Source organism: Corvus brachyrhynchos, unplaced genomic scaffold (genome assembly GCF_000691975.1).
Source record: "Corvus brachyrhynchos isolate BGI_N302 unplaced genomic scaffold, ASM69197v1 scaffold136, whole genome shotgun sequence".
NCBI lineage: Eukaryota > Metazoa > Chordata > Aves > Passeriformes > Corvidae > Corvus > Corvus brachyrhynchos.
The window spans coordinates 7,067,072-7,089,856 of NW_008239080.1; the positions used below are offsets into that span (position 1 = coordinate 7,067,072).

Below are 22,785 nucleotides of genomic sequence, written 5' to 3' on the forward strand. Positions count from 1 at the left end.
TGCGGGCTGCCCGGCGGGGCTTTGTTTACCTCGCGCACACACACACGCGCTCGCCGCATTTCGTTGCGCAGCACGGCTGCCCCGCTATCACCCGCGGTTCTGAAGCGCTAGGACAACTTTCAGTGTTTCCGCCTGGCACCAGTCGGTTGCCCGGGCAGCCCCTCGGGAGGTGTATTCCCGGGGCGGTGTTGCTCGGCAGCACTCGCTCCTTCTCCGGAGTCTGTTTATGCTCTCTTGATGAGTCTGAGTAAAGCGTGTTTATGCCTCGAGTGCCTTGGACTCAGACTCCGTTTTTGGGAGGAAAGCAGGACCGGGGATGGGCGGGCGGCTCTGCAGTGGCGGCTCTCTCGCCGCGCGCCGTGTTCCTCCTGTATCCCTGTGTAAAAGGGACTTGCTGAGCCCTGCTTTACCCCAGAGTTTCCTGGGCGTTTGGTACCTGTCAGCCTGCCTTCTGAACAAGGATCAGGATGATCGCTCGGGTCATGACTTGAACACTGTTACAGGTGCTTTGTGCCCGAGGACTGTAACTTTAGTCTTAGGTGTGTTGCCTTGTAAACCTGCGCTCAATTGTGCCACAGCCTGACAGCACTCTGCGAGGAGCAAAGGCTGCCTCCTCCATTGATCAGTTCCCCAGGAGACAGGGAGCAGCTTCACGTGAGCTGAACTAGAACCTCTCCTTGTCTGTGGTGTTGGTGAGATCCCGCACTGGTCATTTGAACTGTCCTAGATGAGGTTGCAGGGAAGTTGGAAGAGCAGACCCGGATACATTGCATCTCTGTCTCATGCACAGATTGCTTTCTGAGCAGCAAAGGCATTTGTGAGAAAACTTTATTCCAGTAGTAGCAGCTATTCACACATGCTCTTTCACAGAGGAAAATGCTGTTCACTGTGTGCGCCTTGATAGAACTTGTCTCTTAAAGTCTGTTCTTTTTTAAATTAACCCCTGTCATAATTCACTTAACAGCAGGGCAAACGTCAGCACATGGGAGCTGCTTCCATGAGTGAGTGGGGGCTTGGCTACTGAAATTTGTTTAATGAAAGCATGTATAGTCTACACCACAGGGTTTTGCAGCTAGAGTGGTGTGGACTCAGGAAGTTTAAGTATACTTTTTTTATCTATCCTTGTCTGATGTTTGTGTTTCCACATGTCTTGTATGACTGAAGTTATGCTGACAAAACAGCCTCACAGTCTTGAGTCCAGGAATATAGACAGAGTCTTCCTGTTGCTCTGAGACTTAGCTAGAGGGTTTCCTCATTAATCTTTAAGAGATGGTACTCGTTTTTCAGTGGGTGTTAGATTTTAATTGTCCTTGCTTTCTCAGAGTGAGATTTCACAAGATAGCTAAGGCTGGCCCACTAGGAAGCTGGTTCAGCTTCCCTCCCTGTGTTCCAGGCTCGCATTTCTGCTGCCTGCCTTGTGTTGTTACTGGCCATCTGAGTTCAAAAAGTTAACCCAGCAGAAAACTACTTCCATTCAGTTTTTTAGGGTGGTTGGTTTTCTCAGCAGAGCTTCAGCTCTTTCACAGGTAGACCGAACAAGCTCTGCTTAATGTAAGGAAAGTAGCAGGAGTGTGTGGAGGAAAGTACAACCAGTGCCTGCAGCACCCGCAGCTGATCACTTGGTAATCTTAGCCGTATGGTGAGACTGGACTCTGGGAGCCTCATTCTTCCTTTGGCCTGGGGACCATACTGAACAAAGTGGTTATGCTGGGTAAATAGTGGAGCGTTGTGTTAAAGGAGATTCACAGTTTTCTTCTACCATGCTGCAGCATGGCAAGAGGCAGGATTTTAAGAGCAGTATCATTTACAGATGTGATTTTGATAAGGAGCTGAGAGTTGTGTTAGAAATGTCTGTGAACATTCAGAGGAGGTCAGGTAACCTGGGTCGTTGTCTACCTCTTCATTTTAGCAAACGCTGATAAACTTAGGTGTGGCAACTTTGTTCTGCTGTGTTATGCAGTTATATATTTTTATGTAACACAGCATTTAGGAGTGTGTTAAAGGCCCAGGTACTTGTAGCCAGTCTGCTCTTGTGCAAACACAAAACCATACCTCGGTCCATAACTTACTGGAGCTGTGCTGTAGATAGGCTAATGCAGAGGGCAGTACGTTTGTTTTCCATTTTTCCTCTCAGTTGTTAGAAAGTGGCGCCACATTTATATGCAGCTTAGATGAATCAACTGACTAATTGGACAGTTTTCATAAAAAGTCTTTTGTGCACTTTGACCTTCATGTAAAAAGTCATAGCCTGAGGGTGTTTAATTGTTTTAAAAACTTGTTGAAGATAGAAATCAAGAATGGAGATGACAGCCCTCATGTAATGGTAGAGATAAAATCAGAATAAACAAAATTACTTTTGTGTTCAAGAGACGTTTCTGTGACTGTGTTTAGTGAAAAATGTATTTTTAAATTTTTTTTAAGGAATGTTTATGAGAAAAAACCCAACTTCAGTAGCACATACGAGTTTGTCTTTCAGGGCATATCTGTGAATACTTTAAAGGTTGTTCCTCATCTAGGTGATGCCATTGTGAAAAGGAAATACTGTGTTTGCTCATGACTGTAGATACCAGCCTTTGCTTTGGTTTTGTTTTCAACAGGACTCCCACTTTGCCCTGTGTGTTGTAAGACTCATTACAGAACTGTGTGGGTCCTTTGGGGTGCTTGTAACCTCCTAGGGACTCCATTCCCTGGAGTTCCAAAGGAATGAAACTGTGGGGAATCCTCATGTGCTGTTTCTTGGGTGCCAGACAGAAGTGTTAAGGCTAAGTGCTAACAGAGCATGGTGGTGGCATCTGTTTTGAAGGGAGTGGGACAGCATCACAGCTTACATTGCGGGGTAGCATTCCCTAGTGCTCCCATCCTCTCCTGAGTAAAGAGCTGGAAAGGTCAAACCACTAGTTCTGCTGCCTTTTGAAAAGTCAGCTCTTTTATTGCTTGTAGGGTTAATAGAACCAAGAGCTGTTGTCTGTTTTGAGGTAAGTCCTTTTTTACTCTGTTTTCCACAACCATGAAGCCTTTGTAATGGTAAAAAATAAAAGCCAATCAAATATGAGTGTAACAGAGTAAGAGTTGCTCTAAAAAAAGCTTTCTAAAGGTCTCCTTAAATCTGTATTTGCAGGTGAAGGTCCTCTGCCTCTTAATCATCCTTCTACCTCATTTAAAACTGACAGTTGACCTCCCTGTTTATGCTTGACTTCTCCTGACTGTGGAGAATACAATAGAGTGAACTATCTTATTATCCATCATCAAACCCTTACTCTCATTGCCTTAATGCTCACAAAGTTTGGGCAACAATTACATCTGCTGGTGAGACCCTGTCGTGCTAACTAGTACGATTTCCTTGTGTTCTCATCTTGCTCTTCCATCCAATAATGTATGCTTGACTTTGGGGTTGCAGAGTTGTAATCATTGTTTATTTTTTTATTTTTGTGCAGCAGAATCAAAAACCTGCAACTTTTCAGTACTCCAGTAGAGTTAGCAGATACTATGTGAAACTATTAATTTGTGCAGCTTGGCAGATGCTAGCCTATTCTGCAGCTTCCCAGCTTTTGTCCCAAAAAGCTCCTTTCTGTGCCAGTGCATTACTTGTCTCCTGTGCTGTTCAGTGCCTCTTGTCTGCTGATTGCATTCCTCTGACGGATGTTGCTTAAATTTCCCTTTGGAGCTTTATGCGGACACTCGGATCAGACAAGTGGAATGGCTGGCCCTTGGCAAGGCTCACTGCTGCTGCTTTGTGCTGAGCGTACACACAACCACGAGTCACAGCATTTCACACCGAACTATGTTTACATATGTATGCACATGTGCATGTAATACTTGTCTTCCACAGTCTGTAAATACTGAGGAGGAGCTGTTTCAGCATAAGAAAGTTTAAGAAAGGTTTGCCAGAGGGATATCTCAGAAGGAAGATATGTAGAAAGCAAGCATGGGCAAAACATGACAGTTTATTTTAAAGTACATGTGAGTGAAGTGGGAATCTGACTTGCTCAGCCTTGTTTAGTGAAATTGGACGTAATGACTCTTTTGTTGTGTATGAGTCTTGTTCCCATCAAAGTGGGGACCTAGCATACAATAAGCATCTTCAACTTTTTAAAATTTGTTTTCTTAATGGAAACTTGAAGTGAAATTTGGAGGCCTTTAAATAGATTTGATAATGCTTTGTATGAGGCAGCAAGAAAAATGTACTGCTGCACTGCTTGCAAGTTGAAATCTTACTGAGTTAATTCTAGTTTGATTTTGTTTTCTTTCCTTCCTTTTACCTCAGTCCTTTTTAAGCTTCTTTTGATCTTTGTCCTGTACACTCAATTTATTCCCCTCCTTATCCTTTAGTTTTTTAATTATACCTTGTAAATAAGTTAAATGAGAACTAAAATGAGCATGTGCTAATGAGCACTTCCTCATGCAAGAAGCAAAGTAGCCCTTCTCAGGAGCTACGAGAGGCCAGAGATTCCTTACCAGAATGTCCCAAAGGTGTTGCTTCTGATAGAAGATGCATGACTCTCTTGAAAGCTTTCTCCTTTTTCGTAATGAAAGGTTAGGCTGTGAAAAGAGCTCTATTTCCTCTTGAGTGATTCTTCCCAGGAAGCTACCTATTGCATTAATGTCTTGTTACAGTTTCTAGCCTGTTACATTTTTGGGTTTTTCCAGGGCAGTAGCAAGGTGTAAATTATATGATCAGAGATGTTACATTACAGCTTGTAGAACTTCAGACTGGTAAAATTATTGCTGCATATTAAGGAAGTGAATTTGGGTTCATATGCACGCAGTTTGAGGCTCCAGTTTGTCTGTCACCCATTAAAAACCAGGAACAAAATCTAGGGCATTTTATAGCAATGGTGAATCTAGCTCACCAGCTGCGTGAAATAAGTACACAGATGAAGTTTTCATCATCTCTTTGCTAGAAGACAACCAGTGAAGCTTGGTGAGAGACAGATGCACATTCATAAAAATGTTCAAAAAGAGATAAGAAAGGACCAGAACTGATGGAGTAGGTTCAGAGAGCATCATGGTGTACAGAAAGGTAATGTTCATTTCTCATTTTACAAGAAACTTGGTTAACTTAATGGGCTAGAAGAGCAGATGTCCTTTTAAGATAATTGCATATTTTACAAAGCCTAGATGCCCTGTGGAACAAGATGGCACATGATAGCTTTGAAGCCAAGATAGACATCGACTTACATGGACAAGAATAGGCAGTTTATTACAGTTTCTTTAAACTTTACATGCTGCAAGATGTTTGTCCATCTATCCAAACCACTCAGATAATTGTATAGTGAGTTGTGGGGTTTCTTTAATGTTTATCTGAAACTTTCTAACTAGCTCTTTGTTTTATATGTTATAAGTAAAACAGAATCACAAAAAATAGTTGTTGCATTTTCCAGAATGTCAATAATATGTAGTCTTTAAAAAAAATTAATCCAAGTCATTAATACAGATTCGTACTCAATACTATGATGATCTCACATTCTCATTTTGTACAAACTGCTGCAATATACCAGTGTGCAGAAATTGCCTTTCTAAAAGCTGTTCCTGGTAATCTTGTGCCTATAATAAAGCTAATGGTAGCCTGCAGTCTTAGAAATGTTTTTGCATTCTTGTCATTTTAAGACAAATGCTTTTAGTCTCCCCCTCCCCCAGCAAAATTCCCCAAACAGAATATGTCTTTGAATTTTTTTCATGCAGAAATTCCTGATGATGGCCTCTGCCAAATGTGGCATGTGCGGATGCATCTCAATGGAGCTGTCTTAATCGATGTGCTCACCTGCTGGCCACCTGGGGGGAAGCAGCACTCGTGAATGATTTCGTTATCTGTCACGTGTCTGCTTATTCACTCTTTCTCTCTTGAGCTTTATTGAGCTAAATAAAGGGACAGTGGAATTACTTGTTTACAAATAGATTATAACTTCCTTAATACTTTTTGTATGGATACCTCCTGTTTCAAATAGTGGCTTTTCTGGGGCTGGATCTGAAGGTATGATGTTAGTGTATCAGCTTACGCTGCTTGACAGCCATGAGTGTGTATGTATGCAACCTCTAAAATGAATACACTAGTGCATGGAAATATAACTCGTTAAATCTTGACTTGAGCAAGATAAGTGCCCTTGAAGAATCTTCGTGTTAATTCATTCTCTGGGTACTTCAACTGACTCTCATGAAACTACTTTTTCTGCATGGTTTTAATCCTGGCATCACGGAAAACCTAAAGTAAACCGTGTTGCTTTCAAAACATGCACAGTGTGTTAACCCCATGATGGCTTATAATTTTGCTCATCTCCCTCTGCTCAGCTCTTCCAGTGGCTAGGTGATAAGATGTGTATAGGTTGTAGTGCAGCACCAGTGACCTACCTGAGAGCTTTACTGCCAGATGCACTGTGCATGTGACAGTGCAAGACTCACTGAGATGAGTTTATACTGAGATGCTCTTTGAAAATTTAATTTTGTAATTAACGAAAACCACTTTGGAAGTTTGGGGGTTTTCTGTTGTGTGGAATTTTGTTTGGATTTTTATTTAGGGTTTTTTTGTGTGTGTGGTTGGTTGCTTGCTTGCTTGCTTGGGTTTTTTTAGGGCTGTTTTAGTGTGGTGGTTTTTAGGGGGGGTTTTAGGAGTTTTTTTTCCCTAAAGCAAGCTGCAGTTGGTCATAAATATTGACCCACCCCCATGGTGAACATTGATTTCCTCCTTCCCAATCTCAGAATTTAGTAAGAGAAGCTTAAACTACCTATTGTTTGTGTATCTGATAACAAAATATTCTGTTCACAGTGTATGTCCTTCTGTGGCTATCAAGTGGATTGCTGTGGTTTTGTCATGGGATATTTTCTATTGTAATTCCTCTTTTTCCCTCAGGACCTCTTCTTGCTGTGCAGATACCTTATTTTAGTTAACAGTATGAGAAAGGGTGAATCAGAAGGATGAGTGCAGGAAAGGTTTTGTTGTTGATGTTGTATATTCAGTTGTTCAGGTTTTTTATTTTTCTTTCTGAGGCAAAAGGCAAATTAGAAGCTTGGAGCATTTTGTTTCACAGGTGAATTAATAAAAAAGTTGTCTTTGCTGCAGAAATCTAAAGTTAACATGATCCTAGTCTTTTTAATAATACTAACCTCAGGTGTTACACTGTACAGAAGTCAAAGATGACACTTCTTTCTGTAATGCACCACATCTTACTTCTTTAGAATCATGCAAATGGTTATAACTTCTCAATTTTAGTTTTCAATAAGCCAGCTTCCTGGTTTGGGGTGTGTGCAGAAGGTTCTCTAGTCACGTTGTGTCATGCACAAAAAAATCTGCAGCCCTGATGTTGTCACATGGGAGGGAGAACAGGCAAGAGCACTTAGTTGGGGCTGGCTGTGTTGGCTGAGATGAGAGCCTCTGCATCCTCTTTGTTTTCTTTGTCTATGATAATATTTAATGTGGCATAGAAGTTCCTAATTTTTTTTTTTTTGTCAAAGTAATGTAAAACATGAGTTGTGTTTTGTTTCTGGGACATGCCTTCTATGAATTGGTTTTGTTTAGAGTTGAAGATGATGCTTTTTTCATTGGATTTCCACTTCCAATCTGCTTAATCAAAGTTAAGAATTTTGGGCATTACATTTTAATCTTGGTTCTCCTGTTGCACATTTTTGAAATTATTTCTGTGGCAGAGAACATCCATGGTAATCTCATGAGTGTGGAAATGCCTTGCCTCATGCCAGTGCACAGTTTGGGGGCTTGCTGGCTAGAAAGAGGGTAACCAGCCTCTGTGGCACTTCCAGACTTGCTTTCCTTTGAAATTTGCTCCCTCAGGGGTTAGACTTATTGTAAGACAGTAAACCTTTAATTAAAGGTACATTACCAGCTGTTTAGTTCTGTGGCTCCATGTTTATCACAGCAGTGGTGAGAAGATAACTGCATCAAAAAAACCGACTTTGGGTATTATGCTTTACATCCGTCAGAAGTATTTGTACCTACAGAATAGAATCTGCTTTTTCCATCTAACACTGAAAACTTGTGGCAGAGGTTCTTCATTGAACAGTCAGATTATTAAAACTTTATTCTCCTCTAGACTGTCATTTAATGATAATGGTATTTTAGTAATGCATTAACTGATGAATAAATATATGGAGGAGCTATTGTTTTTTCCATAAGTGAGCTTAAGAACTAGTGAAAGGGGTATTTTCTGCTGTATACATAAGCGTATGAGGTAAACTGCGTGAAAATACTTAAATGTTGGTAGTGGCTTTTGTTAACAGTAAACGATAGCCATGAGACCTCATTGGATGTTCAGGAAAAATTTTCAATTTCTCTCAAAGCTCCAGGCCTGAAGGAAGGTTCATGTGAGGAGACTGCTAAAAATTTCTCCAGGTACATGTGGCAATAGCTGTCCAGTGGAAGGAGAAAGAAGCTGTCATTAAGATTGTCCTTGAGAAACAGCACTGGTCCATGAGTCACCTATGATCTGATTTATTTAGAATCACAGAATAGTTGGTGTTGTAAGGGACCTTTGAAGATTATCGTGTCAAACTCCGTGCCATGGGCAAGGACATCTTCCATTACACCAGGTTGCTCAAAGCCCTATCCAAACTGGCCTTGAACACTTCCAGGGATGGGGTATCCACGTCTGAGATCAATGGTCAGGAGCGTGGTACAAGGCTAATGCAGGTACTGTTTTTCACACGTAGAAAGCATGCAGCAATGCTTTCTTCATTGCTTTTCTCTTAAAAAAAGCTTCTCTTCAAATGATTCTTATAAACTGTTTTTTTTCTATTATATAATCTTGGCACCTTACTTCTGAGCTTACAGAGGTCCAGACTTCGTGCTTACCAGTGTTTTCATAGGCAGAAGTACCTCGTGGCAAACACTTTGGATGTTAAAAAGATTTTAAAGGTCAATGCTACAGCAGAGGCTTTACTCTTAACTATTAGATAGGTTTTGTTCCCTGTGTAGTTAGCATGATGGTGTTAAACTGAGTGTGCAAGGACAGGTTTTCACATTGGGAAGCAGACCACTACCAGGGCAAGTATTTGGACGATGATATGATGTTGATATCCATGCATTAGAAAGATAAATTACTTGTTGGTAGAATTGCCATGTTAAGGTTTAGGGCTTGACATGCTTCAGTGATCTTAGGTCTAGGGAGAGAGGTTAGCAAAGCTTGGGGAGAAGGATGTACTACTGATAGTGGGCGCAAAGGACATTTGGCAGAACTCCCAAGGTAAGTAAGAAAGTAACAAAGCCAACTCAGCAACTGTGCTGAGATCAGTTCCAACTGTGTAAAAGGTAATTTAGGCAGGGAGAGATTCCCACCACCATGGTCCACTGACTCAAGAAACCCACCCACTCAGGAGAAGTACTGAGCATGCAGACTAATTAGGATGAGAAGCAAGAGAATTATTTAACCAACAAAAGCTAGAATTAGTAAGAGAACTATGTAACTTGTAGTTAATCTAGTCAATTGCTAAAACGTATAAATGGTATAAAGCTTTGGTGATAGGGGAGCTAGCAGCCTTTTGTGGGTTATCACCAAGTTCCTTGCTTTGCACCAATTAGAATAAAGAAATATATAGCCTTAAGCTGAAACGTGGGTCTTTCAGATCAGACATTAGAAAAAAATTTTCACCATTAGGGTGGTCAGGCATTGGGATAGGTTACCCAGGGAGGTGGTAGTCACCATCCCTGGAGGTGTTGAAGAGGAATCTGCGTCTTGCTCGGTGACATGGTTTAGTGATTTAGGAATTACGGTGGCAGTGGTGGGTTGACAGTTGGACTTGCTGATCCTAAAGGTCTCTTCCAACCTTGAAGATTCTATGATTAAATAGAAATACCTCATCTTGGTGTTGGCACTGCACCCAGGGCAGCAAGCCTGCATTTGGGACAACAGTGTGGCGTGGGTGGCAGCTTCGGTCCACCTTGTTCCTTAGAATTATTACTAATGGGTTGTTTCACTGATACCCCTTCATTTTTAAGAGGCATGCTTCATGCAGAAATAATATGTGTAATTATGGTTAAATAACTCAGGCATTCAAACACAATTTCAGACATGCTTACCCATTTCCAGAGAGCTGTCATCTTTCATTTTGCCGCCAGACAAGTCAAGCACAACTGTTTGCCTTAATGAGTAGAGACTGGTTGTGGTTCTCCACAGTGAGAGGCTTCAAGGTCTCACTTGTATTTACAGAGGCGGTATCAAAGAATTTTCAAAAGCCTGAAATTTTCTTGGTAGCCAACTGTGAGAAAAGGTGATAGTAAGTGAAGTAACACCATTCTGGGTGCTGTTCTGCTAGCAAACTAATGAAGCATACTGCTTCTTGAGAAGATTCGGCAATGGAGTGGAGCGGAGCTGGCATGGAAGTGCTCTGTAGATGAAGTTACATTGCAAGCCAGTAATTAAGAGGAAGGAGCCCACTAAAGAACAGTTTTTCCTTGTGTTGGCTCATGGGTACTTCTGTTATACTCCGAGTATTTGCTTTAACTAAGAATGTATTTGCTTTTTTAATGCATTTAACTGTGAACAATAATTTGTTTAGGCTTGCTCTGGGATGGGGGTGGGGTGTTGGATTTTCGGCTTTCACTTTGCAACCATGCTGGCCAAACTGTAGTTCCTTTGCCTGGTAAGGTACCACAGAACTTCTGCGAGCCAGGCAGACCCAGGGGTGGTTGGAGAGATTAGTCCACTGAGGTTGTGCAGAGCATGTCTGTCTGCAGGGAGAGGCTGGGAGGCCATGTCCTGTCATCAGCAGCCTTGCAGCATGTGCCAGCCAGAAGACAGAGATGTGTAGGGTTTGCTGCACGATGAGAGCACTGACTGGAAGCATGGGTCCAAAGTGGCCACCTTCATTACCATGACAGGCCACATTGTCCTCACTGGCTCTAAGCAAGGCTGCTGGTCAGCCATCTGCATCAGTAGTTTGATCTGATGTGTATTTTGCTTCTTGCTAAGGAGCCTAATTAAAATTTTAGAGAAAAGTGAACTCTAAAGAGCTCAGCAAAATAATGAATTATGGATGTTGGGTGAAGCCCCTTATATTTGGCCTTTGGACTAGAATCTCTGCCAGGCATGCTGATTCTCTCAGCTTGGCTGCATTTCTCTGAACTTTGTTGTGGATAAAAAACACGTGAGAAGTCTGTGAATGATGACCTGAAGCTGAGTGTAAAAGTGTGTGAACTCTGAATTTGTTTCTTTCTTTGTAGCTGTAGGCTAAATCTTTTAATGAGCTGAAATTACATTCTTTAAGGGTGCCCATTCAGCCAGTCCCTCTGTTGTCAAGATGCTCTGTGGGTTACTCAGAACTGTTGGCAGTCATCTGAAGTTTTTTCTTTTCTCATTAAAATTAATGGCAGATCATCCGTGTGTTAAGCTTTGAAGATTTAGTCAATGTTTGTGGAGGCAAAAGTAATAGTTGTTTCTAAAGCTGGAATGGATAAATGCAATATATTCTCTACTGTACTTGAAACATGAAGCACTTTGATTTCTTTGGGTTTGCCTTCTTGGCTTAGTGTTTCTTTACACTTTTGGCATGGTTTGTTTTTTTGGGGTTTTTTTTTTTTTGAAACTTGCAATTAATTTGGTTTATAGAAAAGTACAGTCTTCTCACCACCAGCTCATTACAGCTGCATTTGGAGAGGGATTTCTAGGAAAGGCGGCTAATCACAGTAGCATACTCATGTAAAGGTGGACAAGTGTTCAATTTTTGGGTCCCTCGATAGCAGCTGTAGTTCCTGTGCTATCCCTTCTGTTACCCATTCCTACAGGCAATGTTGGGGGGAGGCCGGGCATGTGTCCAGCTTGATGCCCTTTCTGTATCCATCTGTATGACTCTCACCTGTGGACTTGGATACCCCTTCTAGATTAGGCCAGCTCCTAGTGAGAATGATACTTTTACAAAGCAGGAGATGATGTTGAACATGGTAGGGAAACTTGAAGTCCCTTTTTCTTTCCAATAGTAGGGTCAAATGACACTGGAGAGACTGCTGCTGGGTAATAACGAAATCAGTGCTCGACTGTGTTCTGGTTACTATAGTCTGTAGTTATCGCAAGTAGATTATTGCGGCATAATACACACAATTGACAGAATATACTGTGCAAGAAAGTGCAATCTGCACAGAAACTAGAAATCATCATTTGTTCTCTAAGAGGTTAAAATTTGAACTTAGAAAACATACAGTAAATGTGTATAATTGCTGGATGAGTCCTTCCAGAGTTTGTCTCTGATCAGATTCTGTAGAATTACAAACACTGTTGGATAATACTGCTTGTGATTTAATCACAAATCCCAACAGAGGATTGTATTTTTTGTCACAGTAGTAAGCAATAACTCTTCCATGGACACTGAAGCAGCCGAAGAACGTGAAGATCACAAATCTGCTTTACAGTGTGCTGTGAAATACAGCACAAGTTCCCTGTGTTTTGGCAAGCTGCTTTCCTATTTTCATCAGACTTCTGTACAAAATAGAAATTGCCATGAGTTGGTATGCTGCAACTTTAACATGAGCATCTTGTGTGAGTCTGAACTCCTGGGACTGGAGCAGTCACATTTGTTAAATACAGAGGGATGTGGCTCTAGACAGTGTTGGAAAATGAAACTGAGGAGCACAGTGATAGTCCTAGCTGTGAAATTGCAACCTGAATTTTTAACTATAAATTGATGTTTGGACTAGATGATTTTTGGAAGTCTTGGAGGCAGTGGTTCGAGAGCCTCCAACAAAAGGCACTGCCTGTAACTGCTGGTCCAACCAGGGTTTGAAAGCCCATCCTCTGGCAATGCATTTCCATATGTGACTTCTGTTTCCACATGGTAGGCAACACATCGCACCTGGGAGCTGGTTTGTCTTTTACACTTCCCGGAACATTGCTAAGCATCCTCTGACCTAGAGGTATTAGCAAATAGAGTGTATCCATAAGTATTGAAGGGCTATAAGCAGCTGTTAAGTTGCTGTGCTGGGTAGCACTCTGAAAGTCTTTATGGGAGCTTTGACAGCAAGTGTGCAGGGAGATCAGGAAGTTTGAGATGAGGGTGTTCCAGGTTTGGCTGCTTTCAGATAATGTCTGTTGGAGGAACATATTCTCTAGTGCTGGGATGCAGCACTGCTGTCACGAGTAGCTTGTTGGATCTAGTGTGGGTTGCAGCCTGGAGTAGGGACAGGGGCGAGGAGGCAGAGCTGTGGGGGCGAGGTATGGTGCTGGGCAGGAGGGGAAGAAAATGTGGCACCAAAGCTGGATCAAGCAGCGGTGAAAACCACTGTGCTATGCCAAGAGCTGGAGTGTCATAATGAGAGGACTGATGCTGTCACCAACAGCTGTGGGCTTTCTGTGGTGAAAATGAGACACAGTGCTAGTCCGTAATAGCTGCCACAAGTGATGGGTGTAAATGGATGTCTTGTAGAACGACTTTTGGTGGTTTTGTTTGTCTGGGGTTTTTTTTTTTGTCGGCAGCAGAGACTGATGGGATGACAGTGAAATGTTTGTGGGTTGCATATAGCTTGCATGTTTTAATTTTTTCTTGTCTAAAAATAATGTGAAGGCAAATACAAATTCAGGAGTTTTTTTGTGAAGTGTCTCCAATTAGAAATGGAGGGTAAGAAATTTCAAGGCATTTCCATTCTTTATTCAAGATGAAATAAGCCTGCAGCCATCTTTGCTAGGATTGCCTACTGCATTCATAGTTAGTGATGTTTTTTAAACTTACATGAAGTTCAGTGTGATTTCTTTTTTTTCACTTGATGCTTAAAATTGTGTGCCAATGTGTTTGTGTCTGAACAAAACCTTACTGTTTAATTGTTTGTTTTGTTTTTATTATTTACAAGGTGGAATATATGTTGGTAAAATTTGACCATGAAAATAAGAAAGTGCGCTTGGTACTCTGTGGTGAAGAAGTTCTTCAAACACTGCAAGACAAGGGGGAGAAGGTAAACCCCAAGTGAGTAGCTGTTTCCAGTTTCTTTTTTTTTTATCCTACTGTGCAAAATTTTGTTAACCTGGCTTAACATTCAAGTCTGCTCTTGGTAAAACTGTAAACCACAGATACTGATATTTTCAGATAAATCTGGGGTTCAGGAAGTGAAAGATTTTGAGCAGACTTGCAGGCAGTCCATGCACTTTTTGTATTATGCTTTGAAATAAAGGAGGATGTAATGGTGAGCCCACAAAAGTTGCAGTGCGGGTACTTGTTTTGTCTTGCTCTGATTTTGTGTTACACAGTAATCCATGTCCCATAAAATATACATGTGTGTGCACTTGCTCCCGTATCTCTTGACTACAGGAGCAAGTGAGGGCTGTATAGGGGAAGCCTGTTGTCTGTAGGAGCACTCTCCCATTTTTGGAAGAACTAGAAATGTAGATGTAAGAATAGCAGGGACGTTTTTCCCTATCCTCTCCTGTGGAAAAACAGCAGTGATCTGTATTTTCTGGTTCCAGTTAAAACCCCGAAAAACAAAGCTTGATACAGATGCTAAGGGTGACTGCAATTTTGGTGTAGGCAAATTCTGCTTACTGTACTACACAGCAGCGCTATTACTGCCAAACTGCGCCTTGCTTTCTTTTCACCACTTCCTGATGGTGAGCTACATTGCAAGGTACATTGTGTTCCTCTGTCAAATATACAAGTATAGGAGATTTTTCTCGCAAGTGGTATTAATTTCTGAAATTCTCACAAATAATGTTTTTTGAAGTTGCACAAATATTTAAATGTCGCTCTTCTTTCATCATAGTCACCCAACACTCTGGAGACCAGAATATGGAAGTTACATGATTGAAGGGACACCTGGACAGCCATATGGGGGAACCATGTCTGAATTCAACACTGTGCAAGACAACATGAGGAAAAGACGGCAAGAGGCTGCTTCTGTACTTAAAGAAAATGAGGCTGTTTGCACAGTGACATCATTTCCAAGGTGAGATGGTTGTTGAAGTGTAATGCCATGTTTCCTCTTCTCCTTACTGCATATAGCTAAACTGTTCAAGGGAACAGAGAAAAATATTATTTGATTAAAATACTTTGGCTTGATGTTCCACTCATGTTTCCTAAAATTTTTCTTGCCATGAGACAAGCAAATAAGCATCTTCTATATTTTTAAGTTGCTTCTAACCTGTGACGATTTTGTATTAGGAGAGACTACTGAATATTTGTAACATAAAGTGCTAAGTAGAGAGTAGTCCGCCTTCTTGAGTTGATACAGAAAATTATATAGAAAAGGTTTCTCTTTACCTATTTTGCAAACTTTGATCTTTATAAGTAGCAGTTTTGCAAAACATGGCTAACCTGATCAATTTTTAATACTATTTTTTCGCTGAATTAAATGCAAGCTTCTGGTAGGTTGGAGCACTTGGACTTAGTACTTCTATTATACAATACTCTACTTACTGAAACTAGAAAGGAGAGCATCTCTCCTGGGTTAATACCCTTAGAAAGGATAGATTTCATCCTTTTTATTGTTGTAAAGATGTTACTGAAGAAATTAAATTCAGGATGAGCTTCATTATCTAGGAGAAACTGTATTTTGTGACATTCCTTTCAAATATAATTCTAGGCAGAGATGTATTACATTCATTCTAAGTAGCCTGGTCAGTGAAGCGAATGAAGGTAATTATGCTTATAATGATAAAAAAGTTTCTCTGCAGTAGAAGAGAAGCAGCTGGCCTTACTGGCTAGTTTCTTGTGTAATACAGAGTGTGATAGCCCAAATTTCTTGCTGAGAGGAGGAACAATACAAAATATGACTTAGCAGTAAAGGTGCCAAAATGTCTGCATAATGCCCCATGAATGCTGTTTTAAGAACACACTGTTGACAAAATTTACTTTCACTTTATTAGTGGTACTAGATGTAATAAGAGCTTATTAAAGTGGTTAAGTAGTTCTCAGTGTATTACAGAATTGGGTTTTTTTCCCCTGCAACCTTACAACTACATTATGTCATTTAATAAATTTTACATACAAACATTTTGGACCCAGTCTTGCAGGGACTAAAGGGAGAAGAGTTCTTCATCACTTTGTAGATACAGATAAGTACTTTTTACGTCACTGTAGGAGCGGTACATGGGACTTCAGTGAAAGCCAGTAAATCATGAAATGTAGTTTGTTTATTACTTAGGGGTCAATCCCTCAGAGATTGCTGTCCCTAGGGTAGCCTAATTTAGTTTATTATTTCTCCCTTTTGCTATCTTGCCGTTCAAGTCCCTGCTGGTGTGACTGGAGTCTGAGGTTATATATTTCTGAGGTTTCATGGGATTGAAGTTTTTTGCCACATTGTCTCTACAACAGCATGTACGTACGCCTGTGTGCATCTGTGCATGTACACATGTAATAATAAAATCTGTGCATTTGAAAAGACAAAAAAACTTGTTAGAGTTCAGACAGAAGAAAAGTAAAGAAGTAAGCTTATTCAAATTAAAACAACTCAGTTAAAAGTGAATGATTTGAAAATGCTTAAATATTTTAAAAATCTAGCTTAGATACTAAATGAGTGTCCCTAGTTCCTAAATTTGTGAATCCTCACTACTGGACCAGAAAATTGTTTTCTTTCTTGAGGACTGGAGGGCTGCAGTTCACAGTGTAGCATTTAGGTAAGTGATGAAGTTGGGTTTACAAGTTGTAGGACAACTTACACACTGAAACCAGGAAGAAGAAACAATATTGAAATACTGAAATTGTGTTGAGCATAAATAGTGTTCTTGGAAATGTGAGTGTTTCCTGATGTTTTGAGTAGTTTGTAATTTTATCAGCTAACTTTTTGTAACCATCTAAATACTAGAGCCTCTCAAGATAACACAATCTTTCCCCTTTTTACTGTGCAACATGGAGAAACTAATCTGCTACTTTACCTCAACCTTGTCAAATGTTCCTTTGTCTCAGCTGTACTGAAAGCTTATTCTTGTTTCAGGTGACTCTGAAACTTAAAATGGAGTTTCCCGAGGGGGAGAGGTGTATTCTGATTATCTTGCATATCTCTCAGCATTTTACACCTAATAGCTGCAATTTTTCTTTGCTTATGACATTCCCCTCACTGGGGTTTCCAGAGCTATAGAAGTGTTAAAAGACTTAGGATATGTGTACCACTTGAAACTACCACTAATTCTTACGGAGTTGGTTAAGTATGTATTTTAAAAGGGGTAGATTGTTAAGAGCAGAACTGGATAAATTACTTTGGCAGTTAACCTGTATCCTCTAGATAAACTTTAAAGCACAGAATGCAGCTGCGTGTCAGTATTAATAACAAGCACTAACACACTAGAATGTGTGTGTACCCCACACAGTACTGAAGTTTCCTGCTTCAGCCACTGAAAATGTCCATGTTTGCTGTCTAATGATAGACTAGTGGGGTTTCTTTGAAAAAAAGGCTGTGTTAACCACTGCAGAAGCTGGTTGTTGGCTGGTTGTCTACTAGAATACTAATCTGATCATCCGACCGCTCTAAAATCACAGTCTGTTTTCATTACAGCTTGGATCTCATTGTTGTGTTACATAGGTTAGGGTGTCCTGGGTTTACACTGCCGGAATATAAGCCAACACCAGTAGAAGGAGGAGCTTCAAAATCCCTCTTTTTTCCAGATGAAGCCATCAATAAACATCCTAGATTTAGGTAAGAATATTTTTGTGAAGTTTGAGAAGTTGAGTATTTTTTCTGTGCCTAAATATCATAGACAAACCTGCAAATTCTGTGCATTACTGGAATAGTAGCTAGTTGCTGCAGATATCACAAGGACTTGACTTGGACAGAAATGGTTGTGATGACCTGTATTTTCTTTTCAAAGTGTCTTAAGAAAATACACTGTTAAATTCAAGGAACTTTATGCAGTAGTTCATGCTATTATGGTGCAAAAAGTGTTGATTTTGCTACTGCAAACTGGTTTCCAGTTTGAAATCCTGTGCCTAAATGCTTCCATCACAGTTAATCCAGCTCTTGCTTAGGTGTGTCACAGTGACATCTCTGTACTCAGTAGCTTGGCCTAGTTACTCTGAAATGGACCATGTACTTCTCACTGTAAGCTGAGACTTTGGACTATGAAAATCATTCTGTTTAAAAACTAAGCATACCTTTTAACTTGCTCTTGTATTCTTCAGGTCCGTAGCCTTTTACTTCTGACTGTTTTATCAGCATAGTACTGTGAAGTCCATCAAAATAAGACTGACTTTACTGGAGAAAAATTCAGTGTTGTGTATGTTACAGTCTATCTTAAAACTAGGAAAAGAAGCCTCCTGAAGGAAAATGCTCAAAATAAATAGAAAGTTGACATTCTGAAACCCTAAAAATTGTTGAGAAGGTAGCTGCAAAAATATTTGCATAAAGAGAAAATTTGATATAATTCAAAAAACTTTTCTTCTTTTGTAGTACGCTGACCAGAAACATTCGACACCGAAGAGGAGAGAAGGTTGTGATAAATGTACCAAGTGAGTAAATTCAGTCTTATCTTTGTTCTTTTTCAAAATAATTGTTTAGTCTCATGCTCTGAGTTACTGAGTGCCTGTATCTTCCACACAGTATTTAAAGATAAGAACACGCCATCACCTTTTATTGAAACATTTCCTAATGATGATGGAGAAGCAGCAAAGGCAGCTAAGCCAGACTACATATATATGGATGCTATGGGTTTTGGAATGGGAAACTGTTGTCTCCAGGTAAAGTGCATCTGCTTTCAAGATGTTACTGCACATTGTCTTCTGTAAATGCTTCCCTTTTTAAGACTTGTCTTATGTCTACTTCCACTTTCATAGTTCAACTGATGCATTTTACATCGGTGTGGCAAAAGGGGAGATAAAAGAACAAATGGTATGTCTAGTATTCTAGTCTTCAAATCCAAGTATATTGGGGTTTTGTGGCCAGGTTTTGCTAGCAGAGGAGCTGAAGGGGTGGTTGCTGTGAGAAGGTGCTGGAAGCTTCTCCCATGTCCAACAGAGCCAATACCAGCTGGCTCCAAGACAGACCCACTGCTGGCCAAGGCTGAGCCCACCAGTGACAGTGGTAGCACCTCTGAGATAAATACATTAAGAAGGAGGGAAAAAACTGCACAGTGACGCTGCAAAGATAGGAGTGAGAATATGTGAGAGGAACAGCTCTGCAGGCACCAAGGTCAATGAAGAAGCAGGGGGAGGAGGTGTTCAAGGTGATGGAGCTGAGATTCCCCTGGAGCCTGCAGTTAAGATCATGGTGAGGCAGGAGACTGGCATTGGAGCAGAGATCCACCTGCAGCCTCTGGAGGACCCCACACCAAAGCAGGTGGATGTGTGAAGGACGCAGTACCTGTCACCCCATGGAGTACCCATGCTGGAGCACTCAGTTCCTGAAAGACTGAACCCTGTGGAAGGGACCCCAGCTGGAGCAGTTGATTAAGTGTAGCCCATGGGAAGGGCTGTTGTGGTTTAAACCCAGACAGCAAATAAGTACCGTGCCATCACTCCCTCACACACACATGCACCCCCTTGCCCCTGGTGGGATGGGGAGGCGAATCAGAAATAGGTGAAACTTGTGGCTTGAGATAAAAACAGCTTAATAATTGAAATAAAATAAAATACAATAATAATGGCAAAGAAAATAAGAGAGGGGGGAATAAAACTCAAGAAGAAAGTGGTGCTCAGCCATACAGTTGCTCACAGTCTGCTGACAAATGCTCAGCCTGTCCCCAAGCAGCAATCAGCCCTTCCCAACCAACTCCCCCAGTTTATGTACTGAGCATGATGCCATATAGTGTGGGATATCCCTTTGGCCAATTCAGGTCCCAGCTGTGCTCCCTCCTGGCTTCTTGTGCACCTGCTCACTGGCAGAGCATGGGAAACTGAGAAGTCCTTAATTTAGAGTAAGCCCTGCTCAGCAAGAACTAAAACATCAGTGTGTTATCAACATTATTTTCATAGTGAATCCAAAACACAGCACTGTACCCAGTCACTAGGAACAAAATTAATAATCCCAGCTGACGCCAGGACAAAGACTCATGTTGGAGCAGTGAACGTGTTCATTGGAGGACTGTGCTGGGGGGCGGGGAGGAGCAGCAGAGACAATGTGTGATGAACTGACCGCAGCCCCCATTTGTCATTCTCTTGCATGGCTGGGAGGGGAGGAAGTAGAGAATTCAGGAGTGAAGTGGATTTTAAGATTTCGTTTTTATTTCTCATTATTCTGCTCTGATTTGACTCATGATAAAGTCAGTTAATTTCCCCAAGTTAAGCCTGTTTTGCCTGTGAGAATAACTGGTGAGTGATCTTCACCCCATGAAGTCAGGTCAGTGTTGATCTTCTGGAGGGTAGGAATGCTCTGCAGAGGGACCTGGACAGGCTGGAACAATGGGCCAAGGCCAATTACATGAGGTTCAATAAGACCGAGTTCTGGGTCCTGCACTTTGGCCACCACAAGCCCATGCAGTACTACAGTCTAGGGGCAGAGTAGCTGGAAGGCTGCCTAGTGGAAAAGGACCTGGGGATGCTGGTTGACATCCAGCTGATCATAAACCAGCATGTGGCCAAGAAGGCCTATGTCATCCTGGCCTGTATCTGCAGTAGTGTGGCCAGCAGGACCAGGGCAGTGATTGTCCCCCTGTACTCAGCACTGGTGAGGCCACACCTCGAGTGTTGTGTCCAGGTCTGGGCCCCTCACTACAAGAAAGATATTGAGGGGCTGGAGTGAGTCCAGGGAAGAGCAGTGGGGCTGGTGAAGGGTCTGGAGCACAAGGGTCTGTGAGGAGCAGCTGAGGGAGCTGCGAGTGTTTAGCCTGGAGAAAGGGAGGCTCAGGGGAGACCTTATCCCTCTCTACAGCTACCTGAAAGGAGGTTGTAGCCCAGTGGGGGTTGGCCTCTTCTCTCAGGCAACCAGTGCCAGGACAAGAGGAAATGGCCTCAAGCTGTGCCAAGGGAGGTTCAGGTTGGACATCAAGAAGAAATTCTTCACAGAAGGGGTGAATTAGATAATGGAATGGACTGCCCAGGGAGGTGTTGGAATCACTGTACCTGGAGGTGTTTAAGGAAATACTGGATGTGCACTCAGTGCCATGGTCTAGTTGACAAGGTGGGGTTCAGTCATAGGCTGGACTCTGTGATCTCAGAGGTCTTTTCCAACCTAATTGATTCTGTGATCTCTCCCTGGCCTTACCTTGATCCTGAGCCTTCTGTTACATTTTCTCTTCCCTGTCCAGCAAAGGAGGGGAACGATAAAGTGGCTTAGTGAATATCTGGCATCCAGCCAGGGTCAGTCCAACACACCAGGTTTATTTGCTTGCATTATGTTTATTTTCTGCTAATATTCAAATGTAATTGGATGACTTGCTGAGAGGGTTTCTTGAACTGGTCAAACCACATTTGATCAAGCACCTGCTCCTGAAACTCCAGTACTTTTCAAGCGTGAAAGGTCATCTTCCAGTCTGGTCATCTTTCAGGCATTACCAAAGGACACTAGAGATGGAAACTGAGCAGTCTTGTAGGAATGGAAGAGGTTTCGTAGTTACTGATTTGGGGTGTTTTCCTCCTTCTGCACCCTTAGAACTGCAAAAGCAAGAGGTTGTGGGAATATTTTTAAAAATAAGTAGCTTTCTGCTTTTGTATAATTTAATTTCATTTACAAACATCATGACCTCCTGTATAAATTTTCTCATTCTTAAATATTTGTATCTATCTGCTAAAGAGTTGTCTTCTCACTGCTTGTACCGCAAACCTACCAGATCCATGAGGGTAGTTGTCTTCTCTAACTGTGTGCTGGGAGATGTTTTTGGTTCTGTTTTCTCCCATTTGGACATGCCCACTTTTTATTGGTTTTAGTTATTTGCCTGAGTATTCCTGTCTTACAGTATCTTCCTTTTAAGTCCAGGTGCTGAATATTAAGAGTGCTTTAATCCTTTCATTTTCTGTTTGTTTTAAATGTTTCTCTGATGTTGGGCACTGACTAACACCTTAGGTAATCATGGTGTATTTGTCTCTTGATAAAATATGCCTGTTGCCACTGCAGTCTTGGAAGCAGAGCTAGGAAGAGGCTAGTGTTAGCTCTCTATGGAATTAAAGGAAATTCTCCAAGCTCTTCTTGTTTCATAGCAGGGGCAGAAAACCTCATGAAAAGCACTCCATTTGAGCTTGAGAAACTACAAAAGCTGTATAAATAAAAGTTCTTGACAGCTGCTACATATAGTTTCTGTCACTAGGGCAAATCAGGGAGAATCTGATGAGATAGTAAGGTGTACATAATACTCTATGGTTTTACAAGGTGTTAGTTTGGCATGGTTTGTTTTATGCCATCTCTCATTTAAGACCAATAAAAGAAATCCAGCCTTATTCAGTCATTGTATGAACTTTAAGAACATTATTAAATTCCTTTTTAGAGGAGTACTATTTTACTATTACATTACCATTACATACTGTTAGATTTTTTTATTACGTTCTGGTAATCAGTGGCCAAATTCAAATTCAGTAGTCCTGTTATCATCAAAGGGAGAATGAAAACAAGGCAGGCAGCTGCTTCTGTATCAACTGATAATTCCTGATAACTGACTAGAAGAAAACATGTATTGCCCACCTATTTTTGTAAGGTAGTTTGTAGTATATGTACTTCCTTTCGTGTTTGGGGGGTAGTCTTGTTGGTTTGGTTTTTGTTCCTGTTTTTCTTACTGCACACCAAGCTACAACTTGGTTTGATGCATTTCCAGGGTTAAAAATAATGTCCTGATGAGCTTGGGCTAGGATGGCCTGCACTGGCAGTGCCTGTAGCCCTCCTGGAGAAGACAGCCAGGCTCTTTTCGTCTGTAATGGGACATTTGCCTAGAAACCATGTTGAATCTCAGATTTAATGTGGTTTGGAATAAACATAAAAGGGAAGGGAAGGCAAATATCACTGTCTGGGGAAAG

At 41.3% G+C, this 22,785-nt stretch overlaps 1 protein-coding gene across 1 annotated transcript in view; it reads left to right on the plus strand.

Moving 5' to 3' along the window:
- Positions 1-13,732: 13,732 nt before the first annotated feature.
- The window catches only part of GCLC (glutamate-cysteine ligase catalytic subunit), a gene marked incomplete at its 5' end in the record, with an annotated part of 22,942 nt that continues 13,889 nt past the window's right edge, over positions 13,733-22,785 (plus strand). Inside the window, 5 exons of the mRNA XM_017739304.1 lie at positions 13,733-13,890; positions 14,681-14,863; positions 17,435-17,548; positions 18,299-18,357; positions 18,449-18,585. Of these exons, the coding sequence (XP_017594793.1) occupies positions 13,733-13,890; positions 14,681-14,863; positions 17,435-17,548; positions 18,299-18,357; positions 18,449-18,585 (651 nt within the window). The remainder of the gene's footprint in view (positions 13,891-14,680; positions 14,864-17,434; positions 17,549-18,298; positions 18,358-18,448; positions 18,586-22,785) is intronic.